This window comes from Gavia stellata, chromosome 4, assembly GCF_030936135.1.
Source record: "Gavia stellata isolate bGavSte3 chromosome 4, bGavSte3.hap2, whole genome shotgun sequence".
Lineage (NCBI taxonomy): Eukaryota > Metazoa > Chordata > Aves > Gaviiformes > Gaviidae > Gavia > Gavia stellata.
The window spans coordinates 73,199,776-73,227,448 of NC_082597.1; the positions used below are offsets into that span (position 1 = coordinate 73,199,776).

The 27,673-nt window shown below is 42.4% G+C and overlaps 1 protein-coding gene across 1 annotated transcript in view; it reads left to right on the top strand.

The window, feature by feature from the left end:
• Positions 1-27,673, top strand: part of PDE3A (phosphodiesterase 3A) — a 274,878-nt gene that overhangs the window by 142,037 nt on the left and 105,168 nt on the right. Inside the window, exon 2 of the mRNA XM_059817211.1 lies at positions 25,025-25,075. Within this exon, the coding sequence (XP_059673194.1) occupies positions 25,025-25,075 (51 nt within the window). The remainder of the gene's footprint in view (positions 1-25,024; positions 25,076-27,673) is intronic.

Consider the following 27,673-nt stretch of genomic DNA (forward strand, 5'->3'; position numbering starts at 1 on the left):
ACATCTCTGTGTATTTCCTTTCCTGTAGGTTCCTTGATCCAGTCATTTCACAGAACAAACCTGTGCTGGGTGTAAATCTGTGATCTCTACTGAGGGAAGCAGTATTTTCTTAGATCACATTTTTGAGGATGCCAGAATGTGTTTACAGAATGAGTCAGGAGATTGCCGAAGGAAAAATTTCAGGGTTAACATAGGTGAATGATGCCTTAGAGTGCTGACTTTTTGTGCAGTACTAGGCAATTTGTTTAAAATCCAGATTCTTATAAGTGAGTTCCTGTTTTTATGACTGTTTGACTCCTTATCTTATTTACTGAATGCTTCCAGAAATCAATGGGAACTGTTTTGAATATGGAAAGTATTATATAATATGAAAAATTCTCAGAAATAGGCCTCAGTTTTCTCATAATGTACCTTTCAAATTGGTAGACGTATTTGACCTGACACTCTTTGTCTTAGCTCTCTCTTCCGTAAGGAAGTCTTGTTCAAATAAGTATTTCTGAAGCTTTCAGATACTGTGGTGATGAATGTTAAAAGCTCCCAGAAAAAAAGAACAGATAGGAGAATTTCCATAGCTTGGAGTTAAGAAATTTTAGTGCTATATATATATTCTGAAGAAAATGCAGCTGCTCATTCAAAAGCATTTGTGGGCAGCACCCATTCTGCGTGCCAAATGACATAGGACCCTGCAGTGAAGTACTTTGTGACCACTTCATTAAGCTCTATGCTGTGCAGTAGAAGAAAGAGTGAAGTAAAATTGGACTTTTTAGTTAAAGATCTCCCTGTGGATTTCTGTTTGTTTGCAACCTTTTATTTTTTTTCATTCCTAAGGTTTTCATTAATCATGTGATCCAGTAATTCAGAGGGGTTGGATTTTTGACTACCTTGTGGCCCTAAGAGAGTCGTGTGTCCTAGCCCAAGTTTGAAATGTGTGTGTGCTTTGTTGGGTGGATGCTTTGGCACATTTCTCCCAAGTCTCACTGCTCTTGACACATCTTACAAGTCCCTTCCCTGGCTCAGATTTCTCACCTTTGTTCATAGTCCCCAGCCTGTCCTCACTGTTAGGGAGTTCACCGGTGGCATGTTTTGTTGAAGATCCCAGTCTATACATCCTTACCGCGTCCTTACCTCTGTACCACACTGGCTCCTTGTCTCTTTCACTCCATCGGTTCCCCGTGACCCGGCTATTCTCAGCTCCTTGCCGAGTCCCACCATGGATCTCTAACTCTCCCAGGCCCCTATTCATTGACGCTGCAGATTTCTTCCCAGGATCGTCCCCCCTCCCCTCCAGTTCCCCATGACCTTATTATCACTTTGCAGCCACGTGCTGTGGACATAGCATGACTCTGGGGCTGAGACACTCGGTCTTTTCTCCTGGCAGTGACTCTCAGCTTTCACAGCAGAAGACAATGGGAATTTTTACCCCTCTATTTCCTTATTTTACCAATGAGATAAGGCTGTTTAGTCTCCTTTACAGTAAAAATCGGTGAAGAAGCAGTTTGGCAGTCTGTAAGCACAAAGCACCACTGTTAATGAATGAAATGAGATAAAACTGAAGTGGATTTCATGATGGTAGGCTGAGGCAAACGTTCAGGCAATTTTCCGCCAAGGTGCGGGGAGTCTTTCAAGCCATTTTAGTGCTGAGCATCACTGCAGAAATCTAGCAGTTCTTTTCTTTGAAGTGTTGGCCCCTGAAACTAAACATCATAGGCTTTGAGGAAGTCAATTCAGCCTCAGTTTGGTGTCTCCCAACATTTGTTTTCCTCACTGGAAGATGCAGTACTGTGCGTTCCCAGCCCTGCAGAACCTGTGCCTGCTGCCATCTGCCTCTGCTGCCATCTGCTCCCCTGAGCTTGCTGTAGCCAGAGACTGTACATGCCCTTTCCCATGGCTGAGGCATGTAGCAACAGGAAGATTATCTATCCCAATACCAGGGTAGTGTTTCTCTGGAGGAGCAGGGGGGAAGGTGGAGGTTTTCTGGTTTTAGAATACTTCTGTGGCTGTTTGGCACTTGCAGCGTTTGAGGGTAGTCTTCCTGCAATTTGGCTGCCTTGCATACTGCCTGGAAAAGGCCTTGTAGCAGAGACAGCAGGTGCTGCATATGCAAGGTGATTTTTGATTTTTCTTAATGGCATATCTTTTATTTTAAATTTAACAGCTCTTCCTTTTTCCAGTGTATCGCCAAGATTCTTTGACACCCAGCTATGTAACCTTGCTTGATTACATAGCAGCAATTCTGCAAGAGTTGGGTTTTTTGGTTTGCTTTTTGTTTTTCCTCCCCTGTACATCTGACTAGGACTTCTGAGCTGCCCCCATTTCTCTTTATTTTTATCTTGATATATAATATATAAGTAAACTTTGGAGATATATGTAAGCAGGCAATAGTGTGCACCCACAATTTCTTAGGGTTATCATTAGCTCTGTGTTTGTGTGTTTGTACACATATGTATGTGTGTGTGTATATATAAAAAACCATGTTCTACATCTATATAATGCAAACTCCTTGAAGAATCTCTTCAAAACCAGTGCTAGGCAGTTTTTGCTGCAAGAGTTAAACATTTGAAGAGTAGAGTCCCATGCATGGTTCTCATGGGCCTATTTTTAGTTTCTCTTATGGGAAGAATGGCAAAAAATAGACTGAGACTGTGACTTTGGATTTAGTGCACATAATGTTTATAGGTTAGTTGACAGGAGCATGTGCGTGTGTATGTGCCACGGGACTTTAGTACTACACTTCCTGTACATTCATTAACAGGACTCCCGGCAGAGCTACTGTAGTTTCAGTGCTCATAATACTAATTTTAACATGCTGCTCTAAAATGCGTCATAGCTCTGAAGTGCTATTTGCAGCCTTGATAAGGGATTACTGACCTGAAAGATCTGTATTTCTCCAGTGGGAGGCTTTCTTGAATTCATAAATGTCTCTCTGGATTTGCCCAGAGTGCTCCTCTACCTCTCTCCCCTCTTACAGAAGCTGCAGATGGGGGGAATGCACAGGGTTTTGTTGCACTTATGCCGATGGTGCATTTATAACCTGCAAGTGTCAGTGCTGCATCTTTTAGAAGTACATAATTTTGAACAAAGAAAATTATTTAAAGAGTCTTTCAGAATCTTTCGCTTCTTTGGTTGTTGCTTTCACCTTCTGCTGTCCTTGCTGATTTTCCAAGTTTTGTTTGGTGTGATGGGCTCGGTCCAGAGGCTAGTATTTCGAAAGTGTAAACTGCAGTTCTTGTATGGCTATGTGACTCCAAGACTTGGAGCTCTTAAAGCATACCATATTGTGATATGCATTTTCAAATCATGGCTTTATAGGGATCAGATGAGAGAGACAGGGACATAAAACCTGCTGTCTTTTGCCTGAAAAAAACCTCAAAACCAAAACATTTAAATGTTGAAAATTTTAGCAAGCTATCTGTTGTAGCTATTAAACTTTCCATGGAAATACCTGCCCTGTATTTTCCAAGTCACTTTCCATTGCAGCTGTGTCCTTACTAGATAAAATGTCCTGCCTTGTTAGTGAATTGCTAGCATTTAAAAAGAAAAAAAGGTGAGCATCTGAGCAAGGCTCGCCTTCCTGTGGACTTCACACTTGTACAGAGTTTGAAACCTTTAAAAGGATGGGGTAATGCTGAAGTAAAAAGCCTCCTATCCCCCGAGTCAGACAGAAAGGAAATCAAAAGCCCCGACTTAATGAAGTGGAGCAAGAATTGAAAATGTTTCAAGAGTGCCTCCTCCCTTTTCAGTTTTACACCTACAGAATACCTGCACTTAAAAATTCTTGAAATGTTGAGTCGACTGGAAACGAACAATTAAAAGATCCAGCCTTTGTTGTTCATCACTTATTGGGTGATTACATGGCAGCTTTGCTGCCTGCAGCGCACAAATTTGTTGGCATGGCTCTGAATCGGGTGTGCAGGACTGGATTGTTCAATGCTCAGTTCATTGGCCATTACATAAGCAAATTATTCCAGGAGCAAAAAGAGAAAATTTCTACCTTGCCCTCATTTTTCCACCCATCTCTGTCATTCTCTGTTTATGGGAAAGGGAGTGATGAGGAAAGGCAAATATTTCCCTGCCTCCAGGATTGCAGGCAGATGGAAGAGACGCGCTGGTCACTCCAGTCACAGCTCCAGATTTGGTCCTTTGCTTTTTTAGATTTCACTGTAGTGAGTGTTTCTCTCTTCTCCGTGGTTCCAGCACCATAACAACACGCAGATTTGAAAAGCCATTTTCCCTGCAATTATTGGATACTGATTCAAAAACAAAATAAAAACACTGGGGAGAGTCAGATCGGGGTGATAAATTGTGAGGGTGGGGTAGCAGATTTTCTTTTAAAAAACTGACTTCATCAGGCAGCTAGCTCCATTTCTGCTCAGATAAATGCTTACACCCGATGCATCGCATGCGTGGCGTATCTTTCATTTGCATTTTATAAATGCACAAAATATTCGAAATAGGTTGCAAAAACTCAAAAACTGATGGTTGGCCTGTTAGAACTGCAGAGTTATTGCAAATAATGAGGTGCGGAACAAGAGGAGGGGGAATAAAATCTTTCAGCGGTCTTCATCTAAATGTGTGTATTTAATTTCCCCTCTTCTCCTAAGTGTAAAAGCAGCAGGAAGGCCGCAGAGCCCCTTGGAGCAGAAAAGCAAGTTAGAAAGCCCGGCTTTCAGCGCACCGGTGAGGAGACGAAATCGCAGAGCTCCGAGTCTGATGTGCTGTTTCCTCTCGCCCCCCCTCCTCTCCCCTCCGCCAACCTACATTTCTTGGCTCCCATCAGCTCCGAGGCTGTTGGGGTTGTGACGTAAATGACTCGCAGCGAGTGACCCCCGTGGCAAACCTGTAAAACATTATACGGCATGAATAAGAAGTCTCTTATTAGGTCTGCAGCTGGCGAGATGCAGACATATGGCAGCAAGGATGTTTTGGAAGAAAGGCACGGCTTGACAAAGAACCCAGTCTCCCGATAAAGGTTTATGCTGGCACTTCCCTGTGTTTATAATACCATATGCCAGGGGCATGGCCTCTTTTTTCATCATATTGTTGTTCTACTTTTTTTTAAACCTAATCAGCCCTTAGGTTGAGGAGTCTGAGAAGCAGAAACTTGATGTCGATACTATTTTTTCCTTAGATTTCTCCAACTGGAGTTATCCTGTTGTAACTGCCTAGACTCAAATCTGTTTTGTATATAAAGTGAAGTAAGTTTGTCAGGACCAATTGTTTCTCTTATGAGAAGGAAGTTTTATTTTTGAGCACATTCTCAGAATAGACTCAATACTGCCTGTTTGGTTTTGATTTTTTTTTTTTTTAATATAGATATTCAAGCTTGTTTGCTTGCTTGCTTTTCTCTGTGTTAGTTTATTATTACAGGATAGTGTAAGCATGGTTGTTTTCAAGGAGGGTTGCTATTTGTGTTTTTAAAATCTCTTTCCGTTGCAGCCTAACAATCTTAATATTAAGCTTTTTCTAGATCTAGGCATCTAGTCCCTGTTTTAAGAGCCACACGATCATGCTGTTCCTCTATCAGTTATTGTGATGACTGGTACTTGAAATGATCATCCTTGACCTTTATTAGTCTTTCAGAATGATTAATTAGTTAAATCCGTATTTTCAGTGCTAGCCAGAGAGATTTTTGGTCAAGTGTAATTGCTGTTTTGGGGTTTTGTTATTTACAGGACAGTAGCCCTTAGGATTTCCAGCTGGGGATCTGGCCCCGTTGTTCTAGAAGCTGCATAAAGGACAGAAAGACGCTTTCTTCTGCCCCAAAGAACTTGCAGTCAAACTGAGTTTTGGCTTCAGGAAAGTTTTACCTTGAACTGTTTCAATACTGCCTAGCCCCTATGTGATATGCAGAGTATAAAGCATAGCTCTCGCATTGGGAAATTCATATTCTAAAATGCCACGAGTTAGTTTTTTTTTTTGTTTTTTGCAGCTGCATTCAGTGACAAAGCGACTCTTTGGCTGCTGGAGGCTTGAGCTGTTGGTGCTGTACTGACTGCGTCTTCTTAGGGCTATAAAAATTCTCCAGCAGTACATATACACCTTGGTGCAACTTTTTAGCATGCAAGAGTTTGTTGGGCAATGCATTGTCTGAGGGAAAAACTGAAAATAAATCCTTATCACTTAGGATATAAAAACAGTAAGAGCTAAAAAGAAGTCTGGGCTCTTCTTTTCACTTTTTTTCCTGACTCCTCAAGGTACAAATTAACCTTGTCTTATACCTCCTCCGTATCTCAGGTTCCTGTAGTTAAATCTATGGCTGGCTGAAATACTCACACAAAATAGCTGTGTTCAGAAAAATCCTTGGCAGTAAAATAACTTTTTTTTTTTTTAAATTATCGCATTTTGGTTTCCTTAGCTTTATCTGCCCTGTGGTAGAAACAGCCTGCATAGTGATAAAGGACTTAATAGTTTTCAAGCTGCTTTAAAACTACTTTGTTCCTCTGTGCTTGCTAATGAAATTGCTGACTTATTATGGATATTATTTCAAATCCTGATGCATCACAAGTGACGCGCAGGGTGCTTTTTATCTTCATCTCTTGAAACGGGTGGGATACCCTGTGCAAGCGATGGAGAACCCAGAGCGAAAGGCAGAACGGCTGGGTGTGCAGAGCCTGGGCGATGCCTTGCGCAGCCCGTGAACCAAGCAGACGACTGTGTACAACTGAGTCACTGTGCAATTGTTTCTTGGAATTTTTCTTAACAGTCATTTTTATCTAGTTGAGTGAAAAAGCCATTACTGTCTTCAAGCTAGTTTCTATTCTGTCAGTGGAACCGGCTTTTTCTTCTGGTCTTGACCAAGATCTGACAAAAATAATGAATTAACTCCACCCTGGTACCGCTGGTTCCATGGGTCTATTCTCCTCTGAAGTGAAGCTACTGCATACTGTTGTTCCCACAGGGACTTGGGGACAATTAGAGGAGACTGGTGAAGAAGAATGGAGCAGCTAAATTGGCCAATTAATCACTGTCTCTTGCTTGCTTGCTTAATTTAGGGGTGGATTTTGCATCCCTTGGTAGTAGCGTGGGCTTTTAGAGCCGTTGTTGTGTCCAGCTAGGCGAAGCGCGCACAGCTGCACAGGGTGGGCCGGCTCCGAGCAGAGTAGCCAGGGTATCAAAAGCGTGTGATGTGCACAGGATGTGTTTGGCTCAAAGTTGGTATATAAGCAGCATTAGAAAGGCTTTCTGCTGATATCTGTAAAAGTGAAATTCCTCCCTGGTATGAAATCCTGGACCTATGACTCCCCCACACACAGCAAAACAAAAACAGCCATCTGCTTGCCATGTTCTTAGCACATTTCTGGTTTGGGTTTGTTGTTTGGTTGGGATTTTTTCCTTCCTTCTTCCAAGAAAGTTGACATCCTGCTTCCAACCTCCTCCTACGAGGAAATTAACTTAGATGGTAATGAAAATTAAAGGCTCCTGCAGGAATAAACACAGCTATATTCTGCCCTGTCCCAGCCGTGAAGAAGAAAGGGAAGGAATCTATTTTAGACCTGGGTCCCCAAGCGGAGGTGAGTCTGTGCACAGGAGGACATGCAGCTGATGCTGTCCTGGCAGAAGATGGCTGGGCTATAGGAGAACACGCAGCTGTAATTCCAAAGTCGGTTTGCACCACGTTGTTCCTATGTGACAGGCAGTGCCAGCTAGCGAGCTGAAGTGCTTGTGCTATGGTTTAGAGTGGCTTAGAGTCGTTTAAGTTTGTACCCCTGGTCTAGCCTGCTTTTAAGCACATGTTACTTGATGGTTGTACGAGCTCCAAGGATATTCCCTCTGCCTCCCATTAAGTAACAGTATTACAGCAAATTGTTGGCCTAGATATAGCTTGCTGTTCTCCCTGGGTTGTAGATCAGACTCTGACCTCATTCTGTCTTTGCTCTCTGACGTCTACATCCTGTGAAATCTGCTGGGTCCTTCATCCTTACGGCTTTGCTCTTTGTAAGTGGTTCTTTACTGTTCTGTACCCAGGGACCCGTTTTGCTGGGCACGAGCAGTGGCATAAGCATGGCTCTCGAGCAGCTCACAAGGAGCTTGACTTGTTCCTGTGTACCAGGTCCCTGGGATATCTGGGCTACTCTGGGGTGATCCAGACCTGAAAGTAGGGGGAGGAAGGAAACCAGGCTTCAGCGTTGTGAGTTTTCCTAGAGCCTGAGCACTCGCAGCCTGTGGGGCGTCCCCGGCGGGGCGGTAGGCTGCCCGGTGAGCTGCTGTTGGCTCCTGCTGTTCTCCCATGCGTGCATCTTGTGCCTCTTGACCTTAGAAAGATTGACTGGCCTGTAAGGTCAGAAAATCTGGCCACTCCTAAATCGAGAGCCACCCAACGATGCATTTGCAAGGAGGACTGTGGAGGCATTTCAGGAAAGATTTCCAAATGCAGCTTTTTTTTTTTCCCAGCAGAAGCAGCCTGAATATTTTGAGAAATCTGTGAATGAAGTTTTTTTACCACAACAGCAGAAAAGCTGATTTGGATTGGTAAACCAACCCTTTAGAGCTTGAAGCAATAGTGGGAATTTTTTCCCTGGGTTTTGGTTTTTTTTTTTTTTCCTTTTAATTTCAACACTCTCTAGTAAAACAGAACTGAAATGCTGTTCTCCCCAGATATTGAAACAGGAGGTTCTCATGTCTTATAAAGATCCTCTTCCTCCCTTCCAGTACTTGCATCCAAAACAAAATCTTTAGCGAATGCAGTTCATTGAAGCATTTCAGTTTTGAAGAGACCTGGTTTTAATTCTTGCAGTCAGCTCAACTGGTTGTGTTATTTGCTTATATGCAGGTGCTCTTTGCATTCTGAGGATGAGGAATTAGTCTGTACCTCTGCATGATGCTTCAAATCAGTCTGAAAGCACTTTTTTATGAATAATCAGAAGTCTATTTCATTGAATAAAATAAAAAAAGTAAACCAAACCCCTCATGTATTAGTATGTGAGAACATTACAGCTATGGTGTCCACGTAGTGCATTTGTAACTCTCATGATCCTCAAATAAAGACGTAGCATATATTTGTGCAGCAAGACAGTAGGAATTTTCATGCTAATCTGTACTGTTGCAATAGCAGATATTTAGGCAATGGGTAAGCTACTGGGTAAATTTTCACATGCTTTCTGACCTTTCTGATGCTGGCATTGCCTAGTCTTCTCAAGTAGCAACTGAGATAATTTGGCCCTTGAGATAAAGAAGGAGAGATAAAGTTATTTTTAGCAATCGCTTGCTTTAGTTCTGGCATTTTGTTCTGTCCTGCCCATCCTCCTCACAGAGTGGAAGGATGCAGCTTGTTTATTATGTTTTACCGTATCTACTGTGCTGGCTTTTGATACCAGGCAGAGCTCTTCGGCAGCTTTCCCACCAATGCAGGGGCAGCCCTCTGCGTTCTGCAGATCACGGATCAGCCACGAATCCTCAGTTTTCAATCCTTGTATTTAATTTTTCCCCCACTTCGCAGTTCTGATAGTTAGAAGCCTCCTTTCTCTGTTAGAGGATATGTCTTTTCTTTTTTTTTTATTTTTTTTCTTTTCTTTTCCTACAATTCAGATTCCAGGAACTGAACTTTCTAAGAAAACTTGAAATGCTGTGAGAAATATTGTCACTTCAGATATAACCTGTACAAGTGCAGAAAATCAGCATGTGTGTCTTCTGAAAGTTACAATAAGAGTATTTAGTACTGTCATCTTAAGAGTTTCCAAATGTTTTCAGCTTATCACTAGTTCTATGTGTGGTTACAACCTGTATTTCCATCCCCTTATTTCTTGATCCTGTGTATTTAATATTATGGAGGATGTTGGTACCATTATGTATATGGAGGCTGAACACCACTTTTTAGTCATAGGGTCAACAAAGTGGGGCATTACAAGCTTTTAGTGGGGTGTTGCCTGGGAGCGCCTGTTCTCCTCTGCGGCCATCTCTTCCTCAGTGTCGCACTCCAGACTGCCCCTGAGAAGGGCATTTTCTCTCCACCGCGAATAGTCGCTTTTGTGCGGCTCCTTGGTAAGAACTGAATTTCCTTTCATCAGACTGGCTTGCATGTAGGCAGCTCCTCAGTCCACCTTGAACTTTGTTTCTCGTTAACCAGCACGAGTGTTTTAACATGAACTGTCTTTCCCTAAAAACAAATGACAATGCCAGTTCCAGCACCACACTGCGTGTGTTGGGGGGAGCAAGGCAGATGTGTGTGAAGAAAAGTATTAGGTTGGGAAAAATAGTTAGGATATATACGTTTTTATTTATGTTCTATATTTAGGTATGAGAAGGGAAGTTATTTTTTTTTCTTCTGCAGTTCTCTCAAGCTCATAAAGCATCTGTTTCTCAGCCTCTGTTGCTCTTGCCTGAACGGAGGTTGTTGGTGGCCCTGGTTCCCCTTCAAGGAGACTTTGTCCTGATAAAGGGACCCATTGAGAGGGCCAAAGGCATGCAGGCACAGGCACCCAACATTCAACATGCAACCGCTTATCTCCTGAGAACATATTTGTGGAAATACAGGTCTTGATATTAATAAACTAGGTAAATTGCAATTATCTATGATTTCTCTTTCTGAAAAAGGAATTGCACAGAAAAATGGGAAGTGGAAGAGAGAAAATACTCTCCAATTCATGGAGCTCTTGATGTGAACACTTTGATGCCAGAGATGCCTCATGCATTTCAATCGCTTGATCTTGATGAATAAATCAGAAAGCTTCCTGAGAACACTTTTTTCGTCCTGGCGTTTCGACTCTTCATCCCTTCCTCTTGCTGTTCATCTCTGCATCCACATGTGAAGCTCAAGTGGACTCAATGTCTTTAAAGCTCGGGGAAGGTTCAGTTCAGGTCTCGGGCACAGCTGTTGGTTTTTCACTTTGTTCAGGTCATCTTCTCTAGCTAAAGTCCTTCTAACTGAGTAAAGAGGATTGCAGGATGCCTGGGTGTTCAGCCACAGATCTGGGGAAAAGCTTTCACTATTTTTGATCCTTTGAGGTTTCCTATCTTTCCTGTCTCATTTTAGTGCTTTCTTAAAAAGGAAGGTTGTTGATATTTGAAGCCTGTCCTCTTTCTGATATTTAGAAGGGTGAACAGTTTGTTTTCAGAAATAGCGATAAGATCTCCTGGCAGCTGAAAATGAGAATAATTCTGTTCCCTGGTGTATGCCCTCGACTCCCCCAAAAAAGAACTTGGACATAAATAGTTGATCAAAATGAAGCCTGTGGTCTGATCCCATGAACTGAAGATATTTAGTTTCTATTCCCAGTTTTGCAGTACTGTGCTGGGTAAATGCCTCAGTTCTCCATCTGTGAAATGAAGATAAATCAATTTTTTTTTTCTCACAAAGGTCCTGTCTGAGTTAGCAAGTTTGTATGGTGGTCTGGAAATAAGTGCTTTAGAAGTGGTTGCTACTAAGATTTCTCTGATTTGCAGCTGATACATAATACTAGGGAGAGACTCAGACTAATTGTGTTTAACTGTGTCTCCCGGAAGACCAGGCTGGTTCCCAGGCGTAAGAGTAAAAACAAAGTACAACATCCAGGCCACGCTGAATTGATGAAAATGTTGTTGTTAGCATTAGGGGATCCGGATTGTATCTGTATTCAATACAGATCTGGAGATCTCTTTTTCATAGTCAAAGAACCAAATCCGCACAGCTGTTTAGCACTTAGAAGTGCTTTTTTTTTTTTTTGCCTTTTTTTTCTTTTTGTTTCAGTAGCTAGAAATATTTTTTCCATCTGGACTTTCCTGGTTAGGGTAAAGTGTCTACTAGTCTCTACTAAAATAACACTTCTGCTGAATCAAAATAGCATTTTTACACAAGTTGAACATAAGAAGATGAAAGACAAATATTTGGGACACAGGAAAAAGAAACTTAAATTACTTTTTCAGAAAAAAAAGGAAGAGGCTGAAGACATAATGAGTTTAATAGAAGGGAAAGCTCTTATTTCTAAGGGAATGCTGAACAGCTGGTCATAAGAAGAGGAAATACTGCTTTTTTTTGATGAAGTTTGGTTTAGAAGTATATTTCAGCAACATGCAAAGTTAGATTATGCAAGGAATAAAATTCTGGGGAAAAAAGGACCAATGGTGGAGGGGGTAGTAGTTGCTTGCATAAAAGCAACTTTCAGAACTTTCTATTTCGAATAGATGGACCTTTTTGACACACAACTTTTTAACCACAGAAATGCTACTTAAATTTCATTGAGGCCTGTTTCTGAAAGGCAGATTAGTCAAAATGACATATTTTCAATGGAAGATTCTTCCGCCAAAGAATATTTCAGCAGCTTTCCTGTGACTGTTTAACTGAACCAAAACTGGGGTCCTAAAACAGAGGGGACAGGGCAGCCACACAACTCTCAAGCCCACTCCTTTGAGGTCAGCCCTTCCAGAACGGGCTTCTCTCCCCTCTGCCCTGCTCTGCCTTTCTCCTTCTCACTCGAAAATGCCACCTGGTATATCCATTTGCACCGTGACACCCCTGAATAGCATATATTCTGTGCATCCTTTACGCTATGATAGAGACTGCACCTTTTGTGGGCTCTGGTTTTGCTGCTAGCGGTACTGTGACGCTATGGAAATATGGCTTGGGTGACCATGTGGAATTAAACATTGGCAGACAATGTTGCAGGGGAAGGTATTTTATGATATCCCTCTAAGACAACAGGCATGGTTTTATTACTTTAAGATCTCACAAGCAAAGCTTTTAAAGAGGCATACTGGTTTGAAAGACAGGATTTCAAATCATGGAAAAACCTGCAGCCATTGTGAAAAATCTGGTTTTACTTTGACTTCTAGAAACCTCCACTGAAATTATTCCCATTAGAGAGGATGAAGCTGACTGCTGATTCCCCCCTGTACAGCACAAGCCCGGTATTCATCTTCCTGGCTTTTGCCTGTTTATATCCAGCATCTCTGCAATCCAGATGGGGAAAAGCACATGTGACAGCGTGTTTGTGTGATTTGGAGCAGCAGATGGGTGCGAATGACAAACTGTTGCCTGTGTAGGCACCTACCTAGAGATTACTCAGAGTCCTGCCTCTGTGTGTTGTTGTTCTGTTCCTATGCACCGTTATCGAAGAGGGCATTGTCAGGGCTCCCATGTCTGAAGCTTTACCTAACTTGACAGGGATCCTGTGCAGGCATCCAGATTTCAGTACCTTTCAGTACTGATGTCTGTTCGTGATGTGCCTTCCTCTAAGGAAGCACTGACCGTATTAAAAATCATATAGGGGGAAAAGCAAGGTGGGATTGACTTTATATTTGAACTCTCCAGTAAAGAGAGATCCCGCTTCGGTGTCTTTTTGTTCCCCAAGTGGGCCTGTCAGCCCACATTTCTTGCCTTGTTTGAGTTGCCTTTCACTTTTCTGCTCTTGCTCTGAATGTGTTCTGCATAAAGAGAGAAGTGGTGGAAAATGAAGTGCACTGAGAGAGGAGAGGTCAGTGTTTCTGTTGCAGTCCTACACCTACGGCTTTCAATATTCTCACTGCACGGGCGCACCGTTATCAGCTGGTACAGAATTTCATGCGTTGTCTGACGGCGTGACTGCAATGACAGCATGACTGCCCAGCGACAGGGAAATTTATGGCCCAAATGTATTTTTGCATGTATTTCAGCTGGCCTAGCACTTAAAATTGTAGGACAGGGAAGTCTAAAATGCGCGTGTAACCTGCTCCTTTGAACTAGTCCCTTTCAAGTCAGCAGGGTCACCAATGCTGCGGTCGTGCATGCATACATACTTGCTAGGTTAGGAGTGCACTTAGCGCAAGGTTTGGTGTCTGACTCATGGCAGTGATTGAAAATCCACAAATTCTGTTATTTCTCTACGTGTTAGTTCTGCCAGCTCTGCTGTAAGGCCTGACTGGGGTACCAAAGGGGAAGCCTCTCTCTGCCAGCTCTCTGAGCTCTGCTTGTTTCGTCGAGCCAGTGAAGCACCAAAGTTTGGTGCCTGTGGTTCCATAAATTTGAGGTGGGTAATCAAATCCTACTGCTAACTGGCTGAAACACATATTCTGTGGCCAGGAATTTGCATGTAAATGTCAGTGTGAAATGATCACGGTGAATTTTCTGTGACGGTTGTTTTTTTCTTTATTTTAAACCATGCGGTTACAAGGATGAGTAGAAAAGATCCCCAGTTTGCTGCTGGATAGACATCTGAGCCCCATGTGAGCGCCCTGCTGAGGACAGTTGGAGGAGATGTGGGAACTGGGCTGCTTGGAGAAGGGGTGGGTGAAATGTGTTGTGCTGGAAGAAGATCACTGAACTGATTTAATTAGTTCTGTTTCAGAGGATTCGTTTTTGCTCGGGTCACTGCTACATTCATCTATTTGCTTTTTTCCCCCCTCTTAGCAATAGGCAAATGCAGGGTGATAATTAATTTGGCAGGTTGATTGAGATTGGGTGGCAGAGAAGGGAGTTTTCCTGGATGAGTGATGAAGCATTGCTGGTTGAGCTTAAAGTGAATAGTCTGAAATAGAAAGTAGTTAGTATAAAATCCCCCCAAGGGTGTGTTTAAACTGAATGTACTTTGAGTTTTGACATTGAGGTCTTTAGTAAGCTACCAGGCTCTACAGTGTAATTTTAGGACATTTGCTAGCTGGGATCTAGCTGTTGAAATGTCAGTGCTATTCTTCTGCATTGTGAAACCTCAAAACTGGGAAAATGGGGTGTTAATGAAAGAAGTAGCTTGTTTGTGTGGGTGTCAGGCTGGAACAAGCTTTGGCAGAGTGATGCTCTTTTCTTTTCCAGGCCAACCCTGGAGGCTGAGGCTTTACCTGACCAGACACCGTGCTGCTCTCGCGGTGGGAGGAGGCACCGTGGGTCAGTCTGCTCTGTGCACTAGCTTGAGGGAGGCCAAATTCTCAGCATCTTAAAATTTTCATTACTAAATCTCAGCTATCCCTCAGTGTGCTGCCATTAAAGTTAATGCGTTTCAGGAAAATGAGCTGCTGAAACTGTAAGAAATTATGTTTCTGGCTTTCTGCCTCACTGTATTTTAGCGTCACCAGGGGCTGATTCCTGTAATCACTGTGTTTTGTGTTTCACACCAGGTGGACATTAAGTTGCCATATTAAAAAAAGCAAAGTTTGTTTTTTCCTTTTCAGTAAGTGCATATGGTAGCAGAAGAGATCTGATTTGTTCAAACTACTGTATTCTGTTGCCTATGGAATTTCCAGTTTTTGGGGGTAATGATGCTGCAACCTTTATTTGACTTCTCTGACCAAGTGGTTGGGGTTTGGGGGTTCACTCTGTCACCCTCTACCCCCTTCCTTTTTGTAAGTGGCCCTTTGCTCTGGTGAGAAGTTTTGAGTTGACAGCTATGACGAAATGCCATCCTGTGTGCACAAGGGAAGTACAGTGGGGACACAAGCAAGTCACGCTTGTCCCTACCCCTGCAGCTGTGGCTCAGTTCCCTTGCAGAGGGACCACTTCTGAAGGTTAAATGTCTGGTGAAACCTCCGTGCTTACTCAGTCCTAAGGGTTTTTTTCTGCTGAGACTGCCAGTAAGGATGTCAATTTGACAAGGTTTTGTTTTTTTGGTTTTGGTGTTTTTTTTCCCTGTGAGGTAGACACTTATCCACTGGGAACTGAATTGGGAAATTCCTATGTTTATGCAGACTACCAGAGAGTGGTCACCTCTTAGATTAATGCACCTACTAAACTAATTGGACTAAGTTGCTTTCCATATGACCTTTCATGTTTTGTGTTGTTATTGTGGGTGATTCAACTAAAATCAGAGCTTGACTGAAAAATCCCTTACAAGTTTTCCTACTCTTTCAGTGGGGGTTTTAATTGCTATGAAAAAGACATCCCCAGTATCTTCAAGGAACTAATTTCTTTGGAAGCAGAGACCCTCTTGTGCACTGATAAGCCAAAAAGAGTGCATGTCATCTTTGAGGCTTGTGTTAAGTAACAACAGAAAGTGCAAAAACCGCATATGAAACTAGAATCTCTGAAAAGTTGGAAAGTGAGAGAAAAACTATGCACTAAAGAGAGAACGGTATTGGTAACATACATTGCAGAGCAGATTTTTTTGTAGAAGACTTTAGACTCCTTTAAAAAATAAATAATAGGCTTTAGATACCTAAAGTGCTTTCAGACGATGCTGACTTTGTCTGCTGCATTAGCTAGCTAGTTTATCAAGCCTGTGCCAGGCTTGGTATTGTGACTGGGGTTCTTAATGCATAGTTAATGATTCCCAATGGAAAAAAAGTAAATAAGCTTTCTGACTTTTTCTAGGAACTTAATTACACCAGAATAGACTTGACTGTGTAGCTTTGAAATCCAGGAACTTAATGCGTCTACTTTGAATAGCAAGCAAGGTTTAAATAGTAGTTTTCTTCTTTTAACAATCTATTTTTATTCTTTTGTCAGCTTGCTGTTACATTTAGGAGTCTTGATATTGCTGTGTTGCCCTGGCATCCCCATACCAAGGAATATTCTCCTGTAGGTTACTGTCTGTAAATTATGGCCATGGCTAAGGTGAGAGAATATCGGAGTATCTGTGCTCACATGTTTTTTATCTCACCAGTATGGATGTTTTTTTCTAGGGCATTTGTTTTCATGATTATGCTCAGAATGGGAAAGTGAGTACATGGAAAATTCAGTGAACGCTTTTGCTTGTTGAATACTAATCCACCAGATCAATATGCCTATTATTAATCCATCAGGTCAGTTTAAGGGAATAAGAAATCTATTTATGATCACTTTAATTGTTTTATTCATTTATTCTGGAAATCTTTTAAATATCCAGATTAAGATAAGACTATTAACTTCGGAAGCCTTTGCTAAAAGAAATCTGCTCCACATCTGCAAGTAGCTCTCAAGTAGCTCTTTGTGTGGCATCCACCCTTTGGGATCACTGAAGAATAAGAGTTGCTTTTCTTTAAAAAAAAAAAAGACAAAACAAAAACAAACAGACAAAAAATTTAGGCCTTTTCCGTATTCTACTAGAGCTCAGCCTCCAAAACCTGTTGTTTAAAATCCTGTTTGATGTGTGAAAGTTTAATAGGGACCTGAGAAATTCGATGGTAGGACTGAAAATAATAGAAACCTGTAGGGGTTTGTTTTACTACTGTCATCTGTTTAAGTAGTTGTGACAAAAATTTATATATATCCAGATACAGGGTGTGGAGGTGGATATTCCCCTGCCTTTTCTTTTTCCCACCTACGTTTTTTTTATTTCACAGTAACTTCACACTATCTAAAGTTAAACCTGCTCTTTCAAGAAGTGGCATGGAGCAAGGGGCACGACAGTTGTCCACGAACCCACCGCTGCCAGTTTGCCGTGTCATACGTCTTCGTGCCGCCTGCCCCCGTGCAAGGGAGCCAGGATCCCTGAAGAAATCAGATGCAGTTTATTGTCTGGAAATATTCTAAAAGGTCATATGCTGCCATGAGAAAAGTCCTCAAAAATGTAGTCTCTTGCTGTCTCACCCAGCGCCAGATATGATCTCATTCCTTTTATTCCTTTAGAGCTGAGTCCCTGGTTAAGTGCTTGGGACGGTTTTTTCGCCGTGCCTGCGGGACAGTCACTGCTGGTGCCTTTCGGGTTGTCCTCCTGTTCCGCGGCGCCCGTTCGCCTCCATTCAGCCTCACCTTGCCAAGTGCCCTATTCTTTCTGTTCCCTTCTGCCACAGTGGCTCAGTATCATGTTCACTGTCTCAACAGAGTATCTGCCTGATATGTATGTTTTTCCCCTGTTTTGTGTAGCCTCTGACGGTGCTGTGGTTCATTGCTTGACCTGCCAGCTAGGCTGTGAGAGGGCTGTAGGGGTCGAGGAGGCAGCTCCCTCCGGGGCTTCCAGCTTCACCAGGGTACCAGCTTCAGAGGGCTTAACTCCATCACTGCACGGGGCTCATCCTGCAGGGAAGCCACTCACTGCAGCTCCTCTCCAGACCCATCATTCTACTTTGCTGCCCCTGCCTCCAGTTTAAAGCAATGCCAAGTTTCAAAGCATTTCTGCCTGTGCCTCGGTTTAAAAATCTTATCTCTGTATGGCTGTTGTCCAGCAGCCCACAAGCCTTCGAAACAACTTACTTGATTAGGAGGCAGCTGAAAGGCTCTTACACCCCCCCACCCCACCCCACCCAATTTATTCATTTAGTTAGTTTATTGTGGTGGGGGGTTTTTGTTTTGTTTTTTAACCAGTCTTAGAATGGGGGGCTGACCTCGAAGATTTGCAAGGCTCCACTGCGTTGGGAGCATTTGGGTGGAGAGTTTCCTCCCCACTAGTTGCACAGCCAGAGGCCGCGATGGGGCGAGCGTGCAGCTCACATATCTGGCTGAACAGCGCAGCTCTGACATCTCGTGCTTTAAGCTGACCCTGGGAGTTGGCGAGTGGCTGTGGAAAAGGGATTGTTTTTCCAAATATTGGAGCAGTTTGCTGCCTGTGTGTCATAGCCTACACGTGCCTGTGTATGATCACGCTCACCACACAGCAAGGAAGACATCTCTGACACTTTGGATGCCCGCAGGGCAAGCTGCAGCTGTGCCATTTGATGGAGAAGGTGGTCAGTGCAGCCATGCAGGTACTTCCCTGTTACATTATCAGGATCTGGCAGTGCTGAATTTCAGCAACTACAGCCTGCTTAGCTTCTCCTGCTGATGGTGTCCACACCAAAACTGCACTCCCTAAGTCAGTCGAGTCAGTAAATCACCCCGTTTATCTTGATTACCATGAAAGTGCAGGGAACAGTCTATTGAATAGAAGGAATCCTACTCAAAATAGCATGTGCAAAAAAACCTTGTTAGTTTCTGTATGACCTGTCTCCTGCATATTTGTAAAAATAAATGTTTCTTCTAATATGTAATCAAGGAAATAATTTGTGCTTTTTTGTTACTGAAAAAGAAACTTATCGGGAACATTTTGTGCCTACGTGCTGGTAACAGTTTCTTTTTACCAGCGGAAATATGATCCTGACTGAAGCATAGCTAATACCTATTCAGTCAGAGAATATGTATCATACTGTGCCCCATTCAGTGCAAGCTGTAAGGAGGCAGTGTCAAAGCACTCAACAGTGAGACACTGTTCCACAACCTCAACATGCCTGTTCAACAAAATCTCTTCCAAAGAGGGAAGATGTTATGCGCTCATGTTTAAATACAGGCTCCGCTATTTTGGCGAAGGTTGAAACCAGGTGCCAGCCAGATTGGATGCTCCTATCTAGCTCTAGTGGACATTGATTCCCGAATACAAGCAACTCTTAAAACTGCTGGCTACTACCCAGACAAAACTTCTCAGAATCTCATTAGTAATTAATTTTTGCTGCTACTAAATGCTCTAAATCCTTGCAGGAGTGGCAAAAAGGCATGCTTATAGGTTCTCAGCTGTTTTGGGAAGCTCATGGTATCCTATTCATGTATCGCAGCCAGTTCAAGAGAGAATTTTGGATGCTAAGTGTTTGGCTCCCAGTCACAGATGGGGCAGAGCATTCTCTACCATTCCTGTGCTTTGCTTTGTGTTCACCTTTCGTTTATTCGCTAGAGGAGTGTGGGGCTCTCTTATGCTCGCTGCAATGGAAACATGGTGTTCAGCCATGGTCTGAAATCTTTAAAATCCAAGGGGAGAAGCCAGTGAGTTGGGACAAGGTCCTGACGCATGCATTTAGACTGTGTGATCCTGCTTCAGTCTGTTGGAATGCCGTTTACTAGCTTTGGTGAGTTACGGCTGATTTAGCTCACCTTTGTCATCATCTAATTATTTTTATAACTGTAAGTGTTGTGTATGTATAAATATATATATAAATAAAATCCCAGAGTAGTAGACTATAATCTGAACAGAATTAGAATATCTGAATTGATTTAAAGTCTTTTATTAAGCACTAAGTGTAACTGCTTCATTGGTCCTCTTAAGTACTTACCATGAAAAGATCTGCTCATTCCCTCTAATGAAACTGTGCTGAGTGTTATAGTTGCTTAAACAAAAAAACCCTGTGGTTTCAAAATGCTGTTGCATTCTGCTACTGAGGACTCCCTCCCCTTCATAAGAATATACATGGGACTGCTCATATTCTAAAAGTTGGGTGTTTTTCCCACTTGTGCCCAATTGTGGAGGTCCTTATAATAAGATTATGCCTTTTCTATTTCTGTGAGGGTTTTGGGGGTTTGTTTGTTTGTTTTGTTTTCAGCCATGGCATAGTTAGCAGTATTGCTGGTTCAAGGGTGCCAAAATCAAAAACCTAGGCCAGAAAAGATGATTTAAGGGAAAAACAAGACCTAGAAACAGCTAAAAAGGCTTGAATTGTCATTCTTTACGTTCTGTCTTTGTATTTATTTAGAGCTTCTACGGTATGTGGGGGTCACATTTCCCTGCCATTCTCTAATACTAAGGAGGCTTAGAATTATGGTTTATGAATTTTAATGAAAGTTGAGATTATTATGTAATCATATGCTGGGGCTTTAATTAAATCACCAAATAAGAGAACAACTGCATTTAGAGAGCTGAGAGCTGAATATGCTAATTTTTAAATGTCTTTGTTCTACTTTGGCATGGGTATCTCGGATATCTAATGCAGATAGTCCCTTACACCATTTCTTACTCCTTTGCAGGTATCATTGCATTAGTGAACATCTGGTTTACATTTAAAATTTGGTTTTACAACCATGAGACCTAGAGACTTCATAGTGTTTATAGTGACAGCCTGAGTTTTAGAGCACAGGCTACCACCCTACATGTTCAGAGCGAGCTAGCCCCGTTTCGCTTCTCTTTTTCTCTCTGTGACTGTCATTTTGGTATTAGGGTCTTCTCCATTCCCCCCTCCTCTTCCATACACAGTCCTCACACTCAGCTGGGCTGGGGGAGGCTGTTTTCCCTGGGGACCTGTTAGTCAATTAGTAGGGTAGAGCGAGCCAGTTGGCTTTAGCAAAGCGTGTGCTTTTGTGCATTCTTGAACATGCAAGAGTTGTTCTTGTTGCTGAAAGCTGCCTTCATCTTTAAGTGTTAAAATCATCAGAGCTGGGTTTCCAGGACAGTTTTAGATGAGATGTAAAACAGATACTTTACTTCTGAAAGAGACTGCATGCATATAAGCCATGTGAGAGTTTGATTTTGGTTTTATCCCTCCTTTTCTGCTGCTGGTACACTCAGCCTCAGCAGCCTGGTCAGTAAGAATGATAAAGAAAAGTAATTGGATGGTGTGAGGCCACGTACCATCACTCTGGAGCAAATCAATTCATAGTAGTTTTTAGAGGAGATGGTGGGGTCTGGAACAAACCCTTCTGTTAGTAATAAACATAAATCCCTCTACTTCCAAGTGTATTTTTGTGTCTATATCTCTGTTTTCATGCAATCACCAATTAATTTTTTTTCTTTTTTTCTGATTTCAGAAGGTTGACTCAGACTTGAGTGGATTTATGCACACTCCCTATGTTTCTGAGTGTTTGTGGTTGGTTTGTAGGGTTTTTTTAAAATACTGTTTTCTTCATTTTTTGATTTCTATAAAGCTTGTGATTTCTAAGTAGCCTGATAAGTCAGGCTTACTTGCTTTCCTCCTTTTCTGCATCTCATACTCCAGCACTTACTGTTTGTCCATTCAAACAAAACCTTTCCCAGGCTGAGAAGTAATCTAGCACAGCGTGGCTTGTTGTGCTAAAGAGTATCATACCGAGGCAATCATCCCTCTGTAGGATGTTGGGCTGGCAGAGATTTTGTTACAACTGCTCTACTTGTTTATTTGTTTTGTCTTCTGTCTTAAAGCTTGAGGCCCTTTTGTAAGTGTGATATACTTTTTATTTAATTTTTTCCTCCTTTACTCCTTTGTTACTATGGACCATTGCAGATACTCCAAGAACATTCTAGCATGAGATGAAAAATGTTGTCTAGATTGTGAGGAAGAAATACATTTTAAAGCCAAGTAAGATTTGGCAGGTTATAAAAATGGGAGGAAAATGTTGGCTTCATAGGGTCAGGCATTTTACTACAAGGCTTGAAAACTGCCTAGAATTGGCAAGGTCTCTAACCATCCTAGAACTCTTCCTTTGCTTCCTCGTGCTTACCACTTTATCAGGTGATAATCACTGGGTTAACTCAGTAGAGCATCCTGGCACAGTACAAAGAGAGAACAATGGTGTCGAAATTCTTTTACACTAGGGGCAGTGGATCTATCAGCAAAAATACAAACATGGCTGATTCCACAAGGGCACGTTTGTAGAGAAGCTAAATCAAATGCAGGTTGTGTAATTTGCTATGAGTTAGCAGTTTGCTAATAAAGCAGTGCCAGAATAAGCAAGGGGTCACTCTGTTGGTTCCAATGCTTTTATGACTGGTTGCTTCACTGGGGACTTTGGCCTCTCTTCTGTAAGTGATTTTGACAGTTAGATGCTGAGAAATGGAGCAAGGACGAATTGTTATAGCCGTTGGACTAATTTTTCACTGTAACATTAACTGCTGCTGCAATATCCAGTCTGTGGGGAACCCCAGGACTGCCCACCCCTGGCAAAGGAGCAGGGCCAGAGATGGGGGACCTGACCAAAAGGCACCTGCAAGCTGTGAAGGAGAAGCAGCAGCGGAGCAGAGTAGGGGCTGCCTGTGCAGCTGGGGAAGCACAGGAGAGCACTCCAGGGGCTGAAAAACTCTGTATGGAGATGTGAAGCACCAGGCAGTAACCGGGGAACAGGGTGGGAAAACTGTGCCTGAAGAGGAATGAATGTTTAAGAGGCCTTGATCTGGGCTTGAGGATTGGTGGTGATCACAAGTAGCCATCCCTGGCACATGTCAGTCTGATTTCCTGGGACTGGCTACTCTGGGAGCATCCCTATATTCAGTGTACCTCCTCTAATGGGAACGATAACTCCAAGCTTGACTCTTAACTGCGTCGCTTATTTTTGGTGGCAATAGTACAGCCACCCTTCGCGTTTCAGTAAACTATGGATTCAGTGAGGGTAGGAGCATGAACAACCTGGCAATGGGATCTCATGCTACACTTGGTTTTGAGGGTGTGGTATGCACTGCCAAATGTCTATAGCGCCTGGAGAACCGCAGTAACCATGGCCAGGCCTGTTTTCTTAACTGTGACATAACAGGCATATTTTTTTTGCTAATTTCACTGGTAGGAAGTTGTAGGTAAAGATAGCCCTTATCATGCTGGGAATCGCAGGTGGTCAGACTGATGCTAAATTAATTTTTCTTTAGCCAAGTAAATTAAGAAAGTGGGCACCACTTCCCCACAAAGCATAGCGGCCGAGGAGTTAAAACTGAAGAGGTTTTCTTGGTCCAGAGTGGCAGGAGCCAGGAAGGAAGCACAGGTATGAGGGTTTTGGCAGAGGTTCTGTGAAGTGCATAACCTTTGGTAGATGCATCTCTTGGTAGCTTTTGCATGCTGGTTATTTACTGATTTACTGAGAGGCCAGCTTTCATAAACATCAAAGCTCAGTTTCATACGGTAATGAGCAAACATAACAGTATGGAGAAACAAACAGGGAAACCTGGCACAGCCAGTGTTTCCACCAAGAGTATATGGAAAGAGGAAATAATTACAGTAAAACAAGGGGGTCAGTTGTGACGCTGTATCAGGTAAAAAAATGGTGTGGCATTTCGGATCTTTGATGCCTATCTGCATATGTGGTTTGTCTCCAGTTATGGGGGTATGTAGTCATAAGTAATAACTGAAAGAAACGAAGGGGCCCTTGGAGAAGGAAAGGGTAAGTAGGAACAGCTGATGGAGGAGATAAAGAATTAATATGAGATGTATGTGGCTTTCCTAATTTTTCAAAGTAGTTTTAATCTCTTGTCCTGGGATGAGTGTTTCGAAAGCATGTTCTGCAATAAGCATAGGTTGTAAATCTCGTTGCCTACCTCTGACCTGGGAGAAGGCATTTCCTTTGGGAAAGAATGTTGGGAAAAAAAGAGAAAGAAAATGTTCGTGACTGTAAGTCATTACATGTTACATTAAGCCTCCTATCTTTCATTTACGTCTTTTTATATTTGCATTAAGCTATGCTTGTATGAGTAGGAAAAAACGTCACCCAGAAGAGATCCCTGAGTAGCTGTAAAAAAAAGCCAGCTCCCAGGCTGGAATACACCCTGGCTGAGTGCTCAGAGGCAGGATTAGCAGCAGCAGCTGCCTTGTGTGCTGCACAGCTCGGGCTCCACTGGAGCCATGCCTGGGCACTCCCTGGTGCTTTCCAGGGTTTTTTAGGCAAGTGTGAGGACAGCTTTATTGTCAGCAGTTCACGTGTGCCCATAATCTTTGGATACATAAAGCAGTAATAAAGCCTATGGGGTATTCTCTCTCCTATGTTTTTGTTCCCCACCATGACATACACAGAAAAAGCTGCTGTGTGCAAATTGTATGTTGCTTAAAGAAAGAATGAGTGCTTGTGTTAGCACAGAGTTATGAAGTACAGTAGAAAAAAGATGGAAGAAGATGAATTATTTTTTCTGGAGTCTATCTGTACCATCCAATGTCTGACCACTTGTCTCACAACACAGTCTCCTGCAGGGCTTTACACAGGATTCGAGAGCTGAATTTGGGCTATAATTAATGCTTGCCTTCTCTTTAACTTGAAGAGCTGTATACCATCACAAATCTTAACTTCCATGAGAACCCATTATCTCTAAACTCTCTCTCTTTTTGCTTTCCTCTGCAATGTAATGACCCCAACCTGGTTTCCTTTAGAGGCTGTACCTCTACTTTTTTATTACATTCAGAATAATTCAGTGGTGAGACAGAACTAAAGCTGTAGCTAACTTTCATGCCTAGTATAAAATGTGCATTGCTATTTAATCAAATGTCCCCTGGTTTTGGTAATCTCCTCATTGATATATCAGCTCTCCTTTTGCCAGATCAGTATTAAACATTTGGCTAAAGCTGAATCTATGGCAGTGGGAATTTCATTGGCATGAGCAGTGTTGTGATGCTAGATGTGTTTTGGCTCTGGATGTAAAGGTACAAAGTTACACTAACAACTCCCAAGTCTTCTGACCCTCATTATGAAGCTACAAGCTGTGTGAAATAAATAGTAAAAGCAAGCCTGTTTTTTCAAAGAAAACGTGTAATGGATATAAAAGCGTGAATGTCTCAATTAAAACTAATGAGTGCAATTTCTCACTTACCTGTGCTTTTCTTTGATTTTCAGCTCATGGGGCATTCTGAATGGGATCACAAACGAGGATCCAGAGGCTCACAGGTCAGTTGCTCAGTATTTTGTGTTTGGTTTTGGCTTTTTGTAAGTTTGAGGTATTCAAGCAAGTTTTCCAGCTGAGATTGTCAAAGTTGTGCATTTTGTTAGTATCTGCAGGATTGACTCAATGGAAAAAAGCATAAAACCGTGACAGCTTTCATTAATATAATTTTTGAGCTGTAATCACAGAATCATTAAGGTTGGAAAAGACCTGTAAGATCATCAAGTCCAACCATCAACCCAACACCACCATGCCCACTAAACCATGTCCCACAATGCCACGTCCACATGTTCCTTGAACACCTCCAGTGAGGTTGACTCTACCACTTCCCTGGGCAGCCTGTTCCAGTGTTTCACCACTCTCTCAGTAAAGAAGTTTTTCCTAATATCCAGTCTAAACCTCCCCTGGTGCAACTTGAGACCATTTCCTCTCATCCTATCACTTGTTACCTGGGAGAAGAGACCAACACCAACCTCTCTACAACCTGCTTTCCCAAACAGTTGATCCAGACAGAGCTGAGTTGTGCAACAGAAAGCTTATTTCAGTAGCAGAAAGATGGATTAGATGTAATGAGAAAGCATTTCTTACTCAGCTGTCTCCATCAGGATATCAAAGGCATGCAATTTCAAGTAAACATAGAATCATTTAGCTTGGAAAAGACCTTTAAGATCATTGAGTCCAACCACAAACCTAACACTGCTAAGTCCACCACTAAACCATGTCCCTAAGTGCCACATCTACATGTCTTTTAAATACCTCCAGGGATGGTGACTCCACCACCTCCCTGGGCAGCCTGTTCCAGTGTCTGACAACCCTTTCCATGAAGAAGTTTTTCCTAACATCCAGCCTGAACCTCCCCTGGTGCAACTTGAGGCCATTTCCTCTTGTCCTATCACTTGTCACTTGGGAGAAGAGACCAGCACCCACCTGTCTACAACCCCCTTTCAGGTAGTTGTAGAGAGCGATAAGGTCTCCCCTCAGCCTCCTCGTCTCCAGGCTAAACAACCCCAGTTCCCTCAGCCGCTCCTCATAAGACTTGTGTTCCAGACCCCTCACCAGCTTCGTCACCCTTCTCTGGACACGCTGCAGCACCTCAATGTCCTTCTTGTAGTGAGGGGCCCAACACTGAACACAGGATTCGAGGTGCGGCCTCACCAGTGCCGAGTACAGGGGAACAATCACCTCCCTGCTCCTGGTGGCCACACCATTTCTGATACAGGCCAGGATGCTGTTGGCCTTCTTGGCCACCTGGGCACACTGCTGGCTCATGTTCAGCCGGCTGTCAACCAACACCCCCAGGTCCTTTTAGGCAGGGCAGCTTTCCAGCCACTCGTCCCCAAGCCTGTAGTGTTTCTCCAGAAGAACGCTGTGGGGTAATGTGTGTATTTTTTATGGTTGTTTTTTTTTTTTAAACCTGACAAACTTGGATAGCCCTATCACCTTGTTCAATAATAAAGGGGTTAGTGGTGTTAGAACTGGGTGGGGACGTGCAGGAAAGCCATGTGTAGCTACTGGTTTGCTCTTGACATATCATTGAAAGGAAGTTATGCTAGTAGTGTTAATGGCATCATGCTGATACGTTTTTCAATTATCTATGGAATTATAGTTGCTGCAAAGGAGACATTGCTACCAATATTGATGTTCAGGAATTTTACTGCTTGGGTAAAACAGTCTTTTCCATCTGGTGTTGAAATTATATAAATACATTATTAGGGCTTCAGTATTATCGAATTGCTTTTCCTTCAGGTCAAGGATTTTTATATGAATATGAACAGCTATGTCTAAATCTATAATAAACAGGCTCTATTGCTGTGGACCTACATGTTTGCAACCTTAAACTCAGTAGGGGAGTTCCTAGCCTAACCTTCATAATGCCCCTTGCAAAAATCACCTACCTTTTTAATGAGAAAATATCATATGTTAATCAGGAAGCTGCTACTTATTCTAATAGACAAGACTTACTATTTTTAATGCAAAATTCATTTACTAAGTTTTACTTTTTTGCCCTTATTGCTGCAGAATTCTGAATTTTTTTCTGAAGTTTTCAAAGCTTCTGTCTTGCATTTCATTTCAAAACCGTCTTGAAATCTGCAGGAAATTCAGTATTTCATTAAACAGTTTAAGATGGGTTGCAGATCTGTTTTATTCAGGTGACTGTCATTTCAAAAAGATTAAGAAAAACCAGAAAGCAAGCTAGTTTTCAGTGGAAACTGAGGAAAATCAGAAATCAGGGAAATCCTATCGAGTCAGGTGAGACCTGTTCAGTACGTAATCTTTCCTGCCTCATCTGAAGTGCTCGTTGATCATGTTGTTTTCTTCTAGTCCAAGGAGTGGAGGGTAAATTGGACTCCCCTAAACTACTGTTGAGAGGAAGACAGTCACTTGAAGGACTCTTAAGGTGACTTAGACTTCTTAAACTTTTCTGGCATTATTGCAAGTCTTCATCTAATTTTTGTACACATATGAAAATATAGGTAGTCTTTTGTATGCTCTGAACCATCCCCTACATTCCTCATGCTTTGCCTTGGCAGCAAAATATTTAGAGGCTGCCGACTGGAGTGCATATAAAGTCTGCGCTGGTGTTGCATCAGAGGTGGAGGCCT